This window comes from Callithrix jacchus, chromosome 10 (genome assembly GCF_049354715.1).
Source record: "Callithrix jacchus isolate 240 chromosome 10, calJac240_pri, whole genome shotgun sequence".
Taxonomy (NCBI): domain Eukaryota; kingdom Metazoa; phylum Chordata; class Mammalia; order Primates; family Cebidae; genus Callithrix; species Callithrix jacchus.
The window spans coordinates 70,463,029-70,481,408 of record NC_133511.1 but is presented as its reverse complement, the minus strand read 5'-3'; the positions used below and the strand labels follow the sequence as shown (position 1 = coordinate 70,481,408).

Below are 18,380 nucleotides of genomic sequence, written 5' to 3'. Positions count from 1 at the left end.
TAATGAAATGTTAGAAAACATTCTTATCTACCCATTTGACATGAGCTTAACTTTCAATTTCTGGGTAGCACTGGCCAAATGATCACATTTTCAGTCCTCCCCTAAGATGGTCCTAAATACTTTCCAAATATTCGGTTTTTACTTTGGACATAGAAAATCAGTGCCACTTTCATTGTAAATATGATTATTTATGATATTGAAAAATAATCACTCTGATATTTATGAATGAGCTATGTTTCATTTACTGGAAAACATTTTCAGCACTTGAGCCCTAATCTGTTTTGTTCTGACACTGTAAATTACAGGGTTGAGAGCAGGTGGAATGACTACATAGAAATTAGCCAGAAGGATGTGGACAAAGCGAGGAATATTCCAACCAAACCTGTGGGTCATGAATGAGAAAAACACAGGGGTATAGAAACTCAACATGACACACACCTGAGAGCCACAGGTGCTGACTGCCTTGAGTCGTGCACCATGTGAAGAGAGTCGAAATACAGCATGAAAGATCTGTATGTAGGAAATGACAATTGCTATGATGTCAAGGACCAGGATACAGATGGCACATAAGGCATAGATGATGTTGGCCCTGATGCTGGCACATGACAGGTGGGCAATGCCCATGTGCTCACAATAAGTGTGAGGAATAATTTGGGGTCCACAGAATGGTAGCCTCAGGATGAGTAGAACAAAGGGTATGGCAAAGGCAAAGATTCTCAGAAGAATGGCCAGTGCTATAACTGACACCATCATGTTTGTGAGCACCAACGTGTAGCGAAGAGGGTCACAAATGGCCACATAGCGATCATAGGCCATGGCCACAAGCACAGCTGATTCCATGCCAGTGCACAGGTGGATGAAAAACATCTGGGTAATGCATCCTTCAAAGGAGATTTCTTGCAGGGTAAACCAGAAGATGCCAAGCATTTTAGGGATGGTGGATATATACAGGCCCAGGTCAATAGATGACAAAATGGCTAGGAAGTAGAACATGGGCTGATGGAGACTACTCTCAGTCTGAATCACAAAAAGAATGGTGATTTTCCCAAGGACAGCTGTCAGGAACACAGCAAAGAAAAGAAAACCAATCCAGAGATGCATATTTTCCAGCCTAGGAATTCCCAGGAGAAGGAAAGAGTAAGGACAAAATACAGTGGTATTCCTTGAGGCCATCCTTCTAGGATGGGTCTATATACCATATACTAAATGTGTCTTATTCATTGAGTGGTTTTATCCTTGTTTATGCACAGAGAGCACAAAGAAATTCCTGAAACTAATATCTACCATACTTCTGCATGATAGAGGCTTGAAAGTACATACAATTTAATGGTAATATGTGGCCCAAAGATTTCAGTGTACTTCATTAGATCAATTCAAGTAAATTCAACATTTTAGTTCAACAAACATTAATTATCTACCATTGACATACCAGCTTATATGCCGAGACTGACTGCAAAAGATGAACGAAAGAAGGTGTATTTCCTGATGCAACACAGTGGTTTAAAGTTAGTGTTAGCAGCTGTAACAGTTACACAAATCAGCAATGTAAACTTATACAATATTGGTGAGATAAAATTGTTCCCTTAGATACACAAAAGATTCTCCTGAAAATATTTAACATTATTTTATGGACAAACTGTTTAATTCATAAATATATATGTAATGAACAAATAATTAGACACATGATTTAAATATGATCAGACCCATTATACTTCACATTTATGAACCAAGCTTATATAATCCATTCTTCAAAGAAACCACAAATGTATCATGCTGGAACATTCTACGATGATTTTGGATGTGTGCAGCTGTTTCATTGTTTAAGTCTGCAAGTCCACTTCTCATTCCATGACTCTCATAAGGAGTCATCTTAAAAACACTCCTTTGTTGCTGATGTCCATATTAGAGAGGAACTCTGCCTTGAGGTTTTATTAATGAAACCTCTTACTCTGGATAATCCTCTCAAGATAATCTCACTGTGGGTCTGCTTACAATGAAATGCACATATCCCTCTTCATTTCAGATATGATAATATTTGTAAATGCCTTTCTGCTAATAACTGTCAAGAAAGAAACAGATTTACAAACATGAATACATACAAACATTAATATTCAAGTTTATGACACATCACATTGTTGTCAAAGTGTGTCAATTTGTACACATCACTTCTTGATAGTGAGTTTAGTATTTGTCCCACTACATTGTGTTGACATGATGAATCTCATCCTTACAAAACTAAGCACATTGATCAAGAACTCTTTCTCTTTCACTAATGTTTGTATGTGTGTGCATGTGTGTCCGTGTGCATGTGTGTATCTTGGAAGGGTGCACTGCAGCTTGGGTCTTGGACAAATTTCTTAAGAAACTCTAGAATGTAGAAATTGATCCAGGTATAGGAAAGAGAAAAGGAAATTGGATTAAAATAATTATTCCAAAGCAAACAAATTGGGAAATAAAAGAGGAATTCTCAGAAAAAAATAAAACTATTTAGAAAACTGTTCTAATTTCCTCAGGGGTGACTATATGAAAGATGTGGTGTTGAATTGAGGAGACAGATGAAGGAGATGGAACAGAATTCTATATTCAGATTTCTTCTTTGTGAGTTTGATTTATCTACCTGAATGGGGCCTAGTATATGAAAATGGAATAATGTTTAGAAAATAACACTAGGAATTGAGCCCAAGTTTTGTTTCTCATTGACATGTCATATTGATTAAATTATTTTTCTTCTCTAAGATACCTCACCTATGAAATGACAATAAAATGCCTGCATTGCAAGAATTTTGCAAGTTATTTCTGACTCAAGATGGCTCAACCCAAAAGTGTATTACAGTTACTGGTTATCCTATTGATAAGAACATGGCAAAGTAAAAAGCTATCGTGAACTTGCTTATGTAGCTTGTCAGGTAATCCTTTACAGAATTTAGCAGACATTCAATCCTGGTGCTCACTTTATCTGCATATAAATATTTTGGTAGCATTTATAATGCATATAATCCAGTGCAAATGATTATTCTTATCATTGGACATTTACACAGAAATTGCATTATACATTTGGAAACTTCACCATTGAAAAATGATTGGGACTACCTTCTGGTGGAGAAAGGTAGCGTATGATTTGTTTGTGTTTTACTGGAGAGAGATAATTTATGAATGGTTTAAGGTAACTTGAACATTGTTTTTCTCTCCATGTCAAACATGGGCCTGGGCTGGGACCATTAATCTAATTGAACGAGAGAGAACAGTGAGAAATAGACAGAAAATATGAAGAGAAGGAACTCTGATAGATCGTTGCATGGCAGTGGAGAGCTCTAGTGCACAGAATGGCAAAAGTGTCAAAATAAGTAAGAGCTTCACGCAGAGATTGTGTTAGATGTATAAGAAAGAACTGAAGGTAGTAGTTATTCAAGTGTATATGAAATTATGCCAACACGTTCTTACAGTAAGCTGCCTTATCTACTTCCCTCAGTGAGAAGGCTTTCTGCTCTTCCCCCTGTTTTATCACCTTCTGCTCTTTTTGTTGTTCTCAGCCACAGATCAGAATCCATACTTCCAAAATGTTACCTACCAGCAAAGATTCCAGGAGAAGTAAACAAATCTCCCTTCAGATTCTGAATTCCATTTGCTTAGGAGGGTGGTGTTTTGTACTGTGGTCACAACATCCAGAGTGAGATCATTGCAACACCCTATACTGGAACAGCCTGGGGATAATGGGACCTGCAATGCTCTGAGCTTAGTATTAACATTTTCATGGGAAATTGAATGTTGCTGGACATAGACAACCTATGTCCTGATTTTGAGAACAGATTCTGACATACAGGATTATTTTATTTCCAAGGATAAATTAATATTTTTAGAAAATGTATGTATATATACATATATATATTTAAATTTTATAAAATCCTTAAACATTTTTAAACAGTTTTCCTGGTATCAGGTCTGAGTGCTTTGTCCTCAACACCTCAAGGAGGGTGGGGCTAGTCCATGCACCATAATAGACTAATGACCAAATTAAATCTCTGTATATCTTCTTACTATTGTACAACTACCTCTTGACTCAATATTGAGTATAATAATGACATTACATAGTAAAGAACTATGCTATAACTGAAATGCGTTCAATTTTATAGCCACTGAGATCGATTATGTCATTCCTTTGCAGGTTTCCCATCACGAATGGAAAGCAGAGATGAAAATCCAGAGGTCAGAGACTAGATAATTTGTTGTTACTGATTGCTTATCTAAAATCATGTACCGTTTGATTATCCTATTAATCTCACTTTTGAAACTTATAAAATGAGAAAAAATATTAAATAAGCTTTAGTATCCTTTATTCCTAACATCATATGAGTTTTTTATCCCATGTTACTGCTGTGGAGACAGCAACAGAGAGGGAAGGAGTTCATGCAATGCTGCAGGGCTGAGTTTTCCAGGTTTCCATTCTAGAAGGTTTGTCCATGAGTGATAGGGACTGGTCTTGGTCACTGAAAAGAATAAATCAGGTTCATGGTTCATTCACTGATGATTCAACAAATATCCATTAACTATCTACTATTATCAGGCATTGTTTTAGGTACTAATAAACAGAACTGATACACTAACAAACAAAACTGATAAAATGCCCTTTTCTATAGTAAGAGGAAAACAAGACAGAATAAATAAAGTAAGTGTTTCCATTTATGTTGATACATAAAGTGCAAGGTGGGGGTAGGGATGTTTATAGTTAAGTGTTGGTACTTCTAAATAACATTGTCAGGGGAACTGACACTAAGAATGTGACATTTAAGTAAAGGTTTCAAGGAGGTAAGAGAGCAAGCCATGTAGAATCTGAGAGAGGGTCGGGGAAGTGTTCCAGGCAGAGAGAATAACAAATGCAAAGGGACTGAGGCTAAGGCATACATGGTGTAGTCAAGAAAAAGTACAAGTGTTAGAGAATAAAAGTCTCAGAGATATAAACATATTGGAAATCCTTAGATGTCCATAAACACTTATTTCAATGTGTCATCATCCGATAGGTATACATCACAGGAGATCCTGATATAGTGGCCAGAAGTCAGGGCAGCCCATGGATAGTAGTTCAGTCAAGGAGATGTATTTAAGTCAATTACTTGTTGTGTTGTTTGGTAACATTTATTTCCTTAGTATAGCAAAAAAAGAAAAACAAACACATTGTCAGATTATTAATAGTTATATGTTTAAACACTGGCTGATAATACATAAACATATTTGCATGACTTTTCATTCCTTGTTTTACAAAATTGTAGTAATTACTACTGAGTAAACATTACAAATCTATTTTTAAAAAACAGAAAATGAGTGTTTTATTTTGTTTAAGTAGTCAAATTGGGTAATGAGGGAATAACAACATACACAAATAAATAAAAAGGGTGCCTTTAAGGCAGTACATTATTTGCGTACATTTAGAAATCTGTATCACACAGTAAGGCCTACCTGCACGTAGTAGCGAATATTGCTTTAGTTATCTCCTAAATCTAGTGTCACTGTGGAGATTCTAATTCTTATAATTACTATCACCACGTGGGTGATATCCTTTACTACGCTATAAATCTGAAGTTTTATGTTTGTTTAAATAGTGAAATTATTAGTCACTTTTTCAAATATTTTTCCTTTATTAATAATTTATTTCTGTAATTTGTGATATATGCTTTTGAAAACTCTTATCCTCCATTTATGCAAACTTTTTTCACTTTCTGATATTTATTGACTAGTAATAATTTCATATTTGTTTTTATGATTCGTTATGTGACAAAATTTGTGTGTATGTACTTGAACATAACATTATGTAATTTTATGAAAATAATTTTATGAAAGTTGATGAAAGTCTACTAATTATCTTCTTTCTCAAATTTTTTTAAATTATACTATAAGTTCTGGGGTACATGTGCAGAACGTGCAGGTCTGTTACATAGGTATACACGTGCCATGGTGGTTTGCTGCATCCATCACTCTGTTATCTACATGAGGTATTTCTCCTAATGTTACCCTTCCTCAATCCCCCACACCCTGCTATCCCTCCTCTATCTCCTCTACACGCAACAGGCCCCAGTGTGTGGTGTTCCCCTCCCTGTGTCCATGTGTTTTCACTGTTCAACACCTACCTATGAGTGAGAACACACAGTGTTTGCTTTTCTGTTCTTGTATCAGTTTGCTGAGAATGATGATTTCCAAATTCATCCATGTCTCTGCAAAGGACATGAACTAATCCTTTTTAATGGCTGCACAGCATTCCATTGTGTATATGTGCCACATTTTCTTTATCCAGTCTTTCATTGATGGGCATTTGAGTTGGTTCCAAGTCTTTACTATTGTAAACAGTGCTGCAATAAACATACATGTGCATGAGTCTTTATAATAGAATGATTTATAATCCTTTGGGTATATACCCAGTAATGGGATTGCTGGGTCAAATGGTATTTCCATTTCTAGATTCCTGAGGAATCACCACACTGTCTTCCACAGTGGTTGAACTAATTTACACTCCCACCAACAGTGTAAAAGCATCCCTATCTCTCCACTTTCTCTCCAGCATCTGTTGCGTCTTGATTTTTTTAATGATTGCTATTCTAACTGGTGTGAGATGGCAACTCAATGTGGTATTTACATTTCTCTAATGACCAGAGATGAGGAACTTTATTTCATATGTTTGTTGGCTGCATAAATGTCTTCTTTTGAAAAGTTTCTGTTTATATCCTTCACCCACTTTTTTGATGGGGTTGTTTTTTTCTTGTAAATTTGCTTATTAGACTCTAAATATTAGCCCTTTGTCAGATGAGTAGATTGCCAAAATTTTATTCCATTCTATTGGTTGCTGGTTCACTGTAATGAAAGTTTATTTTGCTGTGCAGAAGTTCTTAAGTTTAATTAGATCCCATTTGTCTATTTTGGCTTTTGTGACCATTGCTTTTGGTGTTTTAGTCATGAAGTCCTGCTTATGCCTATGTCCTGAATGGTATTGCCTAGGTTTTCTTCTATTAACTCCAAGTGGAATAAAGACTTAAATGTAAGACCCAAATTTTTTTTAGAAATTCAGTTTTATGGCCGGGTGTGGTGGCTCACGCCTGTAATCCCAGCACTTTGGGAGGCCGAGGCGGGTGGATCACTAGGTCAAGAGATTGAGACGATCCTGGTCAACATGGTGAAACCCTGTCTCTACTAAAAATACAAAAAAATAGCTGGGCATGGTGGTGCGTGCCTGTAATCCCAGCTACTCGGGAGGCTAAGGCAAGAGAATTGCCTGAACCCAGGAGGTGGAGGTTGCGGTGAGTCGAGATTGGCCATTGCACTCCAGCCTGGGTAACAAGAGCGAAACTCCATCTCAAATAAAAAAGAAAAAAAGAAATTCAGTTTTATGAGGGTTGTATTAATTTCCTATTGCTGCCATAAGGAACTATCACAAATTTGGTGGCCTTAAACAACACTTTACTATTCTGTAGTCCTGCAGGTTGCAAATTCAACATGTCACTAGGCTAAAAGCAATATGTTAGCAGGTTGCATTTATTCCTGGGGGCTTTAAGGGAGAATCCACCTTCTTAACTTTTCCGTCTTTTGGCAGCTGTCCAGATGTTATCGTTCATGGCCTCCTGCTACCAAGGCTGGCAATGGCCTGTGCAGTCTCTCTCACATCACATCCCTCTGACAGTGACTCCTCTGCTGCTTCCCACTTCCACTTAGTAATGATGTTTGTAATTACATTGAACATGCCTACATAATCTAGAATAATTTTCATATCTTAAGATCACATGGTTATCAGCCTTAATTGCATCTGCAACTCAAATTCCCCTTTATCTTTGGGATTCTTTATTTTACCTGCTACATGGGTTGCTTAATTTTTTAAATTTATTTGTTTATACTATACCTCACATATAGTGTCTACAGTGCTTTTTCCCTTCTCATCTTTTTTATATATTTATACAACTGACACTCATTGGAAATTAATTATCAACAATCCTCCTCTTGAGATAATATGTATTTATCTAGAGAAGACTTGAATTAATATTTATGTTGGTATTTATTGGTTTCTTCTGTTTTCTTGGAACTTTCCAAAATATAACAATTTAAAATTAATTTTCATCCTGGGGTTTTACTGGCTATATATAAGTACAAGGTAATAGATATAGCTATGAATCTTGACGGCCTGTGCTGAAAGCTTTGCTACTTAAGATCTATACAATTTGGGGAGTTAATTCGTTTTCAAATTTATAGTTCCTTCACAGAATAGAAGTAAAGACTTGATTCCTTAATTCAAGTTTTAATATTTTTTCACATACAGAGTTTCCATTTGAATCTCTAAAAAGTGTTCTAGTATTTTAATGGACACTTCAAATTTTATTTTCTTGAGTATATTTAATTACAGTTATAAAAACCTGTCTGAAACAGTATTATTTGATCTCCTATGTTTATTCCTATTTTTAAAAAACTGGTGTTATGACACATTTGTTTGATTCTTTCTCTGCCTGGTTATGCTAATGCAAGATACTTTGTGTACAATAAATTAGAAATATTAAAAATTTGAGTCCTAGGATAATGTGTAGAACGATATTCTTATTTAGAAGATTAGCTTTAGATTTACTTCTGGCAGGTGGCCATGGCTGCTAGCAATCTCAGATCTTAAAGCAGAACTTGAGATCATTTGAACCTATGTCAGTCTCTCTGTGAACACATCTATTTCTGGTTCACTCTTAACACTTAGGGAAGTTCTCTACGAGATTACCAAATATCTGGGTAGTTGCTAGAATCTGCCCACTTCTGGTAACCACTTTAGTGCCATATTTTTACTCTATTGTACAATTTTAATATTCACATAGTGCCTTTATCCTGTTGAAAATTTACACAGGATATTTACACTACCCACTCCCCATTGTGTATCTAAGCTCATCCAGCCAGCAGAGACAGAATCAGAGTTTCCTTTATTTTCTCCCACTTGAACATCTCTTAGGAATTCTCAGTTTCTATGGAAATTCCTTACCTGAGCAACTGACACTCCTTAGACCCACAGGTCTCTCCTCCCTATATAGCATGAGTAGCTTACAGTTCCCCAGGCTCCCAGAACTCCAGGACAAATGAGAAGCTTCCTTTATCATCAGTAGATAAACTGGTAACCTTCTAGACTACATAGGCAGAACTAAGTCCAACTTGAGCACTCTAACCAGAGTAAGAGTACAAAGCAATAAGCTAATTAAGGAATGGGTAAACGGAAGTAGCCTATACAATTTATAAGTCTGATGGGAGGAGGAGCACAGAGCTAGGAGGGGAAACAACTGCAATTTGTGAAAAGAAACAGGGAAGAAAAGATTGGCTAAAGGAAAAAGAGATTGGCTTTAGGAAGTTAGAGGTGGGGGATATGGGTGGAGAGAAAATAGAGAAAATTTTATAGGAAAAAATAAAGTGTTTTTGATACAGTAACATAAAAGAAGATGTGGTTGGCTGTTTTAGGTAACTGGACAGAAAATGTTTTAATAGAGTGGTAAAAATAGGTTTGAACTTTTAAACCAATAGAAAGAGTGAAAAAATGCCGGTAGTTTGGTGAACAAGAATGGCAATGCAGTTTGATGTCAGAAAGAGTAAAGCTGTTGGGGAAGCAAGCTAAGTTTATGTGTATACACAGAAACTAGTATATATACACTTACGTATACACTCTTAAACAAAGTATGTAAATACGTATTTGGTAATATGTACTATGTTTCAAAGAACAGAATGATCAAGTGTCTGCTTGGGAGTTGTAGGATGTGATAGGGATATTTGTTTGGGTTTGGTGTCCAGAGATCACTAATTAACTTAACTAGAACTGTTTTAGTTTCAGCCAGGTGTTGGGTAGGATGTTAAAACGAAGAGTTGCAGTGCAGTGAGGACAGATTATACACCCTGTTATGCTCTCACGGCCCCTTTTCACATATTTTTAGATAATTTCAATTGTTTCATCTTCCTTGAAGGGTGATACTGTTTATTTGTTGACAGTCTTTTTCACCGGAAATATGTAGATATTCCTAGTTTTAGTTCTAAGCTTTTTTTAACTTTTATTTTCTGTTCAGGGGTACATTTTCAGGTTTGTTATACATTTCTCACCATAAGAAGTTGCACTTGTGTCTGATTAAATTGTAAACACAAAGAAAATTTTGGCAGCATCAAAAGAAAAGCAATTTATAACACACAAGGCAACCCTTACTTGATTATCAGCAAATTTCTCAGCAGAAACATTGTAAGCCAGGAAAGAGTGGGATGATATATTCAAAGTGTTGGGGAAAAAAAAAAACCCTGCCAAATGAGATCACTATATTCACTCAACCCAGCCTGTCCTTTGCAAATGAAAGACTTTACACAACAGACAACACTGAGGGAATTTGTCACCACTAGAACTGATGCTAAATAGCACATATGAAAGTACAAATCTCACTGGTAAATACATATACAAATGCTAAATAATGTAATACTAAACTGATGAATTAATCACTTTTAACACTACTATAAAAGTTAAAGAGAAAAGTATTAAGAATAACTACAATCCAAAAAGTTGTTAATTGATGGAAATATAAAAATAAAATCTGACATCAATAACATAAAATGTGGGCACAGGTGAGTAAGTACAGAGTTCTTATAAATTAGTATAAGATTGAAGGCTAAGTTGTTAGCTTGAAATAGAGTTATAAATATAAGAAGTAAAATAATGAATAAATCTGCATTTGATTTCTTTGTTTTTCCTTTCAGAAATCATGTGTGTCTGATAATCTCCTTAAGTACCCCAGGTTCACACTGATTGAGGTATGGCTGTTTGAAATGCTACTTTGGTGTTCAAAACAGAGTGATTCAGAAGGGACTGTGCAGTCCTGCACAGATTAAAGAAGTCACACATATGTAACTTACTCAGTGGTTATTCTCACAAAAGAACTCTCTTAAAAGTGGAGTCATTTTATTTCAGTAAAAAATTAACAGTGATTTTATAGCTGTGTTTTCATTCGGAATGAATTTTAGCACATGAAAAATGTTTGGTGTGACATGATAGACTGGATGCATGGCACTTATTTATCAGCAAAATATTGTTGGGCCCAATGTTTTTTTAATGCCTTCCAACAACCATTAGTCATATTTTATGGAGTCTTATGTATTCAAAAAATGATGCCTGTAATTTTGTTCATTTACCTCTTTTCAAGAAGATGATGATTTTATGTACACAATTTTTTTTCCAGTAGTCTTTATTCTTTATTTTACCTGTTATACATACCATATTTCATAAAATGGAGGATAGACATATAGCATATGATTTACTTCCTTATCACTATCATTAATTTGGGTAGTAATCCCAAGAATTTATGTGGCATTTCTTTCATATTACCAGGTTTTGTTAAGCTCTCTAATCTTGAGTAAGGCATTTTTCTATGGAACAGTAAAAGCTTTCCATGGACCAGAAACGCTCTGAAAATACTCCCCCATCAAGTATTATAATCAAGGTACTTGAAGAAGACAGAGTAGATAAATTTAGTTAACTTTGAAAATGATTGAGGCCAGGTACACTGGCTCACGCCTGTAATCCCAACTCTTTGGCAGGCGAAGGTGGTCAGATCACTTGAGTCCAAGAGTTTGAGACCAGCCTGGTCAACTTGCCAAAACCCCATCTCTACTAAAAACACAAAAAATTATCCAAGTGTGATGGTGCCCACCTGTAATCACAGCTACTCTGGAGGCTGAAACAGGAGAATCATTTGAACCTGGGAGGTGGTAGCTGCAGTGAGCGGAGATCGTGCCACTACACTCCAGCCAGGGTGACAGAGTGTCACTCTGTCTCAATAGTTAACTAATTAACTAATTAAAAAAAAATGAATGTGTTATCACAACTCTAATATTCTAATGCTTCTATTTTTTCTCACCTGTTTTTAAACATTTGACATGTAGTTGCCTCAGCTTTGAACTAGACATACATGTGACATGTGTTATTCAGATTGATGTTGAGTTTTGAAAAACGTGTATTTGTTTAACCTGTGTGTAATATTATGCTTGTATCTGTGTTTTATCCAGCGTGCATAACACAGGTAAGTCATTCATTATGCCTTCCTTTCTTTCTATTTCTTTTCCATGTCAATTCAATACTGTTATCCCTATCTTAATTTCCCGGAGCTTCCATTAAAAGCATTTTAAACATCTGACAAGCCTGTAAAACTCATTAATCTGTAGATTACTTATATGGAAAATATAAAAAATTAATATTCTCCTTGAAGGGTGTTATTTTTATAAATTCGAGATGATTTTGCACATAGGGAAGCTTTGCAAATAGTAGGCAGTACTTCAGTAATTGGTAGTTGATGCTGCTGTTTTCACTATTATTCTGTATTTTATTTTACGGTAATAATGAGTAAATATTTGAAAATGGACTAATTTTAACCTTTAAGTGATTTTTAGTATATTTTGGCATAAATTTTGATTAGTTTGGGTGTTTATTGAATAGAGAGTACCCACCCTATGTGTTAATCTCAATGTGTTATCATTCAATCAACTGGAATTAATTTCCACCACTACATTTAAGGGCTAGGAAAACCCTATCTCATTCAAAATTCAAGGGGGTTCTTTGGTGATGATGGCAATAATGAGAGAGGATAGCTAATGTAAAAAGTATTCAGGCAAATCTTAGCATAATATTGGCCATGAGGCTATATTAATAGGCTTTAGGAAGAGTAGAATGCTAGCAAAATTGAAAGTATCATATAGAACATTTTCTTTTATCTTATTTTAAATTCATCTAAGAATTTATACCTGAGATGTTTTTTATTAATCTGAAGTCCTCTGTTCACAGTTCATTTCATGGTGATAGAGTTTGCTGTAAAAACCTGTGCACAAATATATGTTTCTTATATTAAGTTTTTGTCTCTAAACTGCAGAACCCTGTGTGCTGAGACTGGGTGAGCACAAATTTCTGTAGACTGTGGACTTACGCACTCACAAGCTGGATGTTACTTCCGAATGACACCCAGTTTCACCCCTCCTCCTTCCTGTTGCTGGGAATCCCAGGACTAGAAACACATCACATCTGGATCGGCTTTCCCTTTTGTGCTGTGTATATGATTGCACTCATAGGGAACTTCACTATTCTACTGGTGATCAAGACCGAGAGCAGCCTACACCAGCCCATGTTCTACTTCCTGGTCATGCTGGCTACCATTGACTTGGGCCTTTCAACAGCTACCATCCCTAAGATGCTTGGGATTTTCTGGATCAACCTCAGAGAGATCATCTTTGAAGCCTGCCTCACCCAGATGTTTTTCATTCACAACTTCACACTTATGGAGTCAGCAGTACTTGTGGCAATGGCTTATGACCGCTATGTGGCCATCTGCAACCCGCTCCAATACAGCACCATTCTCACCACCAAGGTCATTTCTGTGATTAGTCTTGGTGTGCTTGTGAGGGCTTTTATTTTTGTCATTCCCTTTATATTTCTCATTTTGAGGTTGCCCTTCTGTGGAAATCATATCATTCCCCACACCTATTGTGAGCACATGGGTCTTGCTCGTCTGTCTTGTGCCAGCATCAAAATCAATATTATTTATGGTTTATGTGCCATTTGTAATCTAGTGTTTGACATCACAGCCATTTCCCTTTCTTATGTGCAGATACTTCATGCTGTTTTCCGTCTTCCTTCCCGTGAAGCCCGACTCAAGTCCCTCAGCACATGTGGTTCACACGTGTGTGTAATCCTTGCCTTCTATACCCCAGCCCTCTTTTCCTTTATGACTCATCGCTTTGGCCAAAATGTTCCCCACTATATCCATATACTCCTAGCCAATCTCTATGTTGTGGTGCCACCAATGCTCAATCCTGTTATATATGGAATCAGAACCAAACAGATCTATAAATGTGTAAAGAAAATATTATTGCCGGAACAAGGAATGGAAAAGGAATAGCAACTAATACAGCTAATTTCTGTATTTTTAGTAGAGATGGGTTTTTACCATGCTGGCCAGGTTGGTCTTGAATTTCTGACCTCAGGTGATCTGCCACCTCAGTCTCCCAAAGTTCTGGGATTATAGGCATAAGCCACCATGGCTGGCCAAGAATATTAAATTTAATTAGATGTTGTATCTGTACCTATGGGGATGATCTTATGGTATCACTCTTTACTTTGTTAATGTACTGTAATACTTTATTATTTTTATATGTTATATCAAATTTGAGTTACTGGAATAAATCCCATTTAATCATGTCTTTTGTAAATATGTTGCTAGATTCAATTTGCCAGTATTATGTTGAGTATTTTTGCCCCTATATCCATAAGGGATATTGGTCTGCAGTTTTCATTCTTGCAATTTCTTTGTCTGGTGTAGATATCAGGGTAATAAAGACCTCATAGAATTAACTGGGATCTCTTTCCTCATATTTTTTGTAAGTTTGTGTGGATTGGAGCTGTATTAATTCCTCTCTAAACATATAGAAGGTATCATCAGTAAAGCCATCTGGGTTTAAGCTTCTCTTTGTGGGAAATATTTTGAATACTAATTCGATTTATTTATATTTTAAAGTCCCATTCAGATGTTATATTTCCTTTTGAGTAGCCTGTAAAAATTGTTTCATATAAATAAAAGCACATACTTTACTGTCAGCTAAACTACACGACAGGAAATGTTAAAGGGTTACTACAAGCTGAAAGAAAATGACAGAAAAGGTTTAATGGGGCTTTATGAAGAAATAAAATAATAAATAAAATTTAAATTTAAAAAGTGAATATTACTTTCTCTGTTTTAAACATAGAATGAGCTTTATGCCCCTACATATTTCTTATACTATTTTCAATTACTTCAAAAACAAAATACAGCTGACTCTTGAACAACACAGGTAGGAACTATGCAGATCTCTTTGTATGTGGATTTTTTTCTTTTTTCACTCCTGCCACATCTGAGATAGCAAAACAAGCCTCTCCTCTTTGTTTTTCTCCTCAGACTGCTCAACATGAAGATGAGGATAAAGACCTTTATAATAACCCACTTCCACTTAATAAATAGAAAATATATGTCTTTCTATAATTATCTTAATAACATTCCTTCTCTAGCTTACTTTATAAATAATAAAGTATATAATATATAGCTTACAAAATGTGTGTTAATTTTCTGTTTACATTACTGGTAAGGCTTCTGGTCAAAAGCAGGTTATTATAATAGATGTTAAGTTTTAGGGTAGTAAAAGTTTTACACACATATTGAACTGCAGGAGAAATTGGTGACACTAACCAATGCATTATTCAACAGTAAACTGTGAGTACATGAAAAAAAATTAGATTATTCAACTAAAGAAATTGAGTTTCCATTAAAATAACAATGCACTAAGAAACTATCCATAATGTACATCCCTCTGTTCATAAGTATACATGAAATTGTATGAGTTAATGTATGATTTAATTCCAACACTATAAATAAAAAATAAGGAGCAACATGTTTCAAATAGCATTGAAATGTCAAAATGTCTTTGAGTCATTGAAGTATAGATAACATTATTTCTTCTCCTAACACATGGATTTTAAAATAATTAAATGATGGTTATAAAACAATTTAACAATGAAAACTATCACAAATAAATAATTACTAAAATAATCACTTAGCTTAGTTCTATTGTCAAATAAGATATGCTTTAAAAAAGTTGCTTTTCTGTGCTTTGAAGAAATAATTTGACCGTCTTCATTGTCAAATTGGTAGTTTGTGAAACTATGGTCATTTCCCCCACAAAGCCCTAGATATATTACAATTGATTTTTTTAAAAAATGAATTTGTGTATGTGTGTGTGTGTGTGTGTGTGTGTTTGTAATAACCTCAAAATCAAAAAGGACAACTATTAGAGAATAAGAACAAGCAGTCTAGAATATGCCTGCAAATAAGCAGTAATTAAAATTTAAATATGGGGAGAAATATTAATGTTTTTGAGGACTTTGAGATTTTCAAGAGGCAAGAAAGAACAAAGAACAAATTGATAAAAAAATTAGGTGGAGTTATACAGTAGTGTCTCCACTATAAGAAACCCATATCCTGGTTAGGTTTGCTTGTGGATGCTGTGGCATGCCATCCATAACCCAGATACGAAGTATTCATTTCTCTCAATGATGCAACTACTGGCAATGTAACAGAGAACACTTTCTAAATCTCTCTTTGTCTTTTCTCTTGATTAATGAGAACTCATTCCCCAAAATCAAATTTCTCCTGCCAGGAGAGCTCTGTCATGACTGGTGCAGCTGTATAAAGGCTTACTCTGACCTTGCTTTATTTTCACATTTTCTTCTTTGAATCTAACCCTTCTGCTTCTGTCTTTTACTTGTAAGAAACCCTGTGATTATATTGGGCTCACCTTTGATAATCCAGGCTACTCTCCCTATCTTCAAATTAGTTGATTAGCACCTTAATTTCATTGTAAACTTATTCTTCTTTGGTATGAAACAGCATATTAAAAATTCTGGGCATTAGGTTATTGTTAACTTTAGGGGATCATTATTCTGCATTCTATCACATCCAAGTAAGTTTCTTAAAGTCAAATCTCCATCATAGAATATACACTCTAAAAAAATTTCAACTGTAAAGATTACTTACCTATCATCTTTTAGGAGTCTATCGAGAAATACTGTGACAAAGAAAAGTTCTCAGTAAATACTCATGAAACATTCAGGGATAGCTTACAACTTTTTTTTTTAAAGAGATAATCATATAGCAAAAAAATTTTGTTAAATAGAATTAACAAGAAACCAGATGACGATTTAAAAATACATGGAATTGTTAGTGAAAACCAAAAGAAGTATGAGGCACAGGTATAAATTGATTTAGAGGTTTATTTTGCAAAATTTGAGGACACACCGAGGAAAGAGACACAAGTCTCAGTAGCATCTGTGGCTTGTACTTTTTCCAATGGGGTATTAATATTTAAGGGAGGAAAAACAGGTGGGAAGGGAAAGAGGAAAGTAAAAAGGGGAGGGTTAGAAAAAATTAGACATGCAGTTACATTATTTTGAGGCTTTGATTGACACTCCTTGAATCCATCTGTTCCATGTGAAAAGAAGAGAGTAGAGGAACAGTCTATTATGTAATTATCTCATGCTTAGTAAATCTACACTTTACATAAGATAAACACAAAATAAAGGAAGGAGTCAAATAGGCATTTTTCTTGGGGTGGACTGTAGGATGATTTCTAGTCTCCTCTTGTCCCATATCCATGGAGATAATCTGTTAATTTACATTGTTAGAGTGAGGGAGGCCATCTGGGAAGATATCTGTTTAGGAATAAAAGGAAAGGCAATCTTTTGTATATGATTCAGTGTGTCCAAACTAAACTTTCCCTTTTGGAATAGTGACTTAGGGGTCTTCAGATTTTATTTTCCTTTCACAGTAGCATTAAAAATAAGAGAACATAGAATAAAAGAGAAAGAAGGAGAGGGAGAGAGAGAAACTACAAACATGAAGAAAACATAGTTTTTTAATGAAAAGAATCATAAATAGAAGGTTGAAAAATGATTATATTGAGAAAAGAATAGTATGCAAACTGCTGACAATCAAAATGGTGAGTTTTAAAAATTGGTTGATGAATTTTCAGCACCACAGTAAAATTGATAAAGTGATGGAAGAAAATAAAGTTAAAATACATGAAAGAAAGATTTAAAAATTAAACTTTAAAATATTTACAGAAAAATAGCAAAATTGGCAAGGAAATGATTAAAGGAATAACATTTTAAAACTCTCAGATGTAATGAAGATATAGTTTCAGAATATAAGGACATACAGAATACCAAACATTATTTATTTAAAAATTACAAAGCTAGACTCAATAAAATGAAAGTTTATAACATCAAAAATGCTTTTCAAAGAACAGAGAAAAAATATTTCAAAAGCAAGAAAATGTTTGGAATTATATTTTTTAATTACAGCACTAATTGCTAGAAAAATGTGGAACAATTAATATAGAAAATGGATAGAATAAAACTTAGTTCCAAAGTTCTATAAACATTTGTCTTGTTATTAAAGTATAAAGGTAAGTAAAGACACATTTAGACATAAAATTATAACCAGTTATTATAGGAACAGGAGGTAATTGGCTGAAATGTGGGGTCTTTTGTGTCTGGCAGCATGGCTGGAGTGGGGAATATTAGATGTGTCCTTATACTCAAAGGAAAATAAATTCCTCTGCCAAAAAGACACCTGCACTTGTATGTTCATTCAGCACTATTCAAAGCAGCAAAGTCATAGAATCAACCCGATGTTCATCAACAACAGATTAGATAAAGAAAATGTGATACATACATATACATAATAGAATATTACGCAGCCATAAAAAGTACAAAAGCATGTCCTTTGAAGCAACATGGATGCACCAGGAGGCCATTATCCTAAGTAAATTAATGAAGAAACACA

The 18,380-nt window shown here is 34.9% G+C and overlaps 2 protein-coding genes across 2 annotated transcripts; one reads left to right on the top strand and one right to left on the bottom strand.

Moving 5' to 3' along the window:
- Window positions 1–237: 237 nt before the first annotated feature.
- LOC100393922 (olfactory receptor 52E1) lies at window positions 238–1,173 on the bottom strand. The gene has a single exon (XM_002754870.3). It carries the CDS (start codon window positions 1,171–1,173, stop codon window positions 238–240), a length of 936 nt encoding a protein of 311 aa, XP_002754916.2.
- A 9,548-nt stretch (window positions 1,174–10,721) lies between these two features.
- On the top strand, window positions 10,722–15,498 carry OR52E2 (olfactory receptor, family 52, subfamily E, member 2). The gene is made up of 2 exons (XM_002754825.6): window positions 10,722–10,776; window positions 12,885–15,498. Exon 2 carries the CDS (start codon window positions 12,954–12,956, stop codon window positions 13,905–13,907), a length of 954 nt encoding a protein of 317 aa, XP_002754871.3. The 5' UTR covers window positions 10,722–10,776; window positions 12,885–12,953; the 3' UTR covers window positions 13,908–15,498.
- Window positions 15,499–18,380: the final 2,882 nt, after the last annotated feature.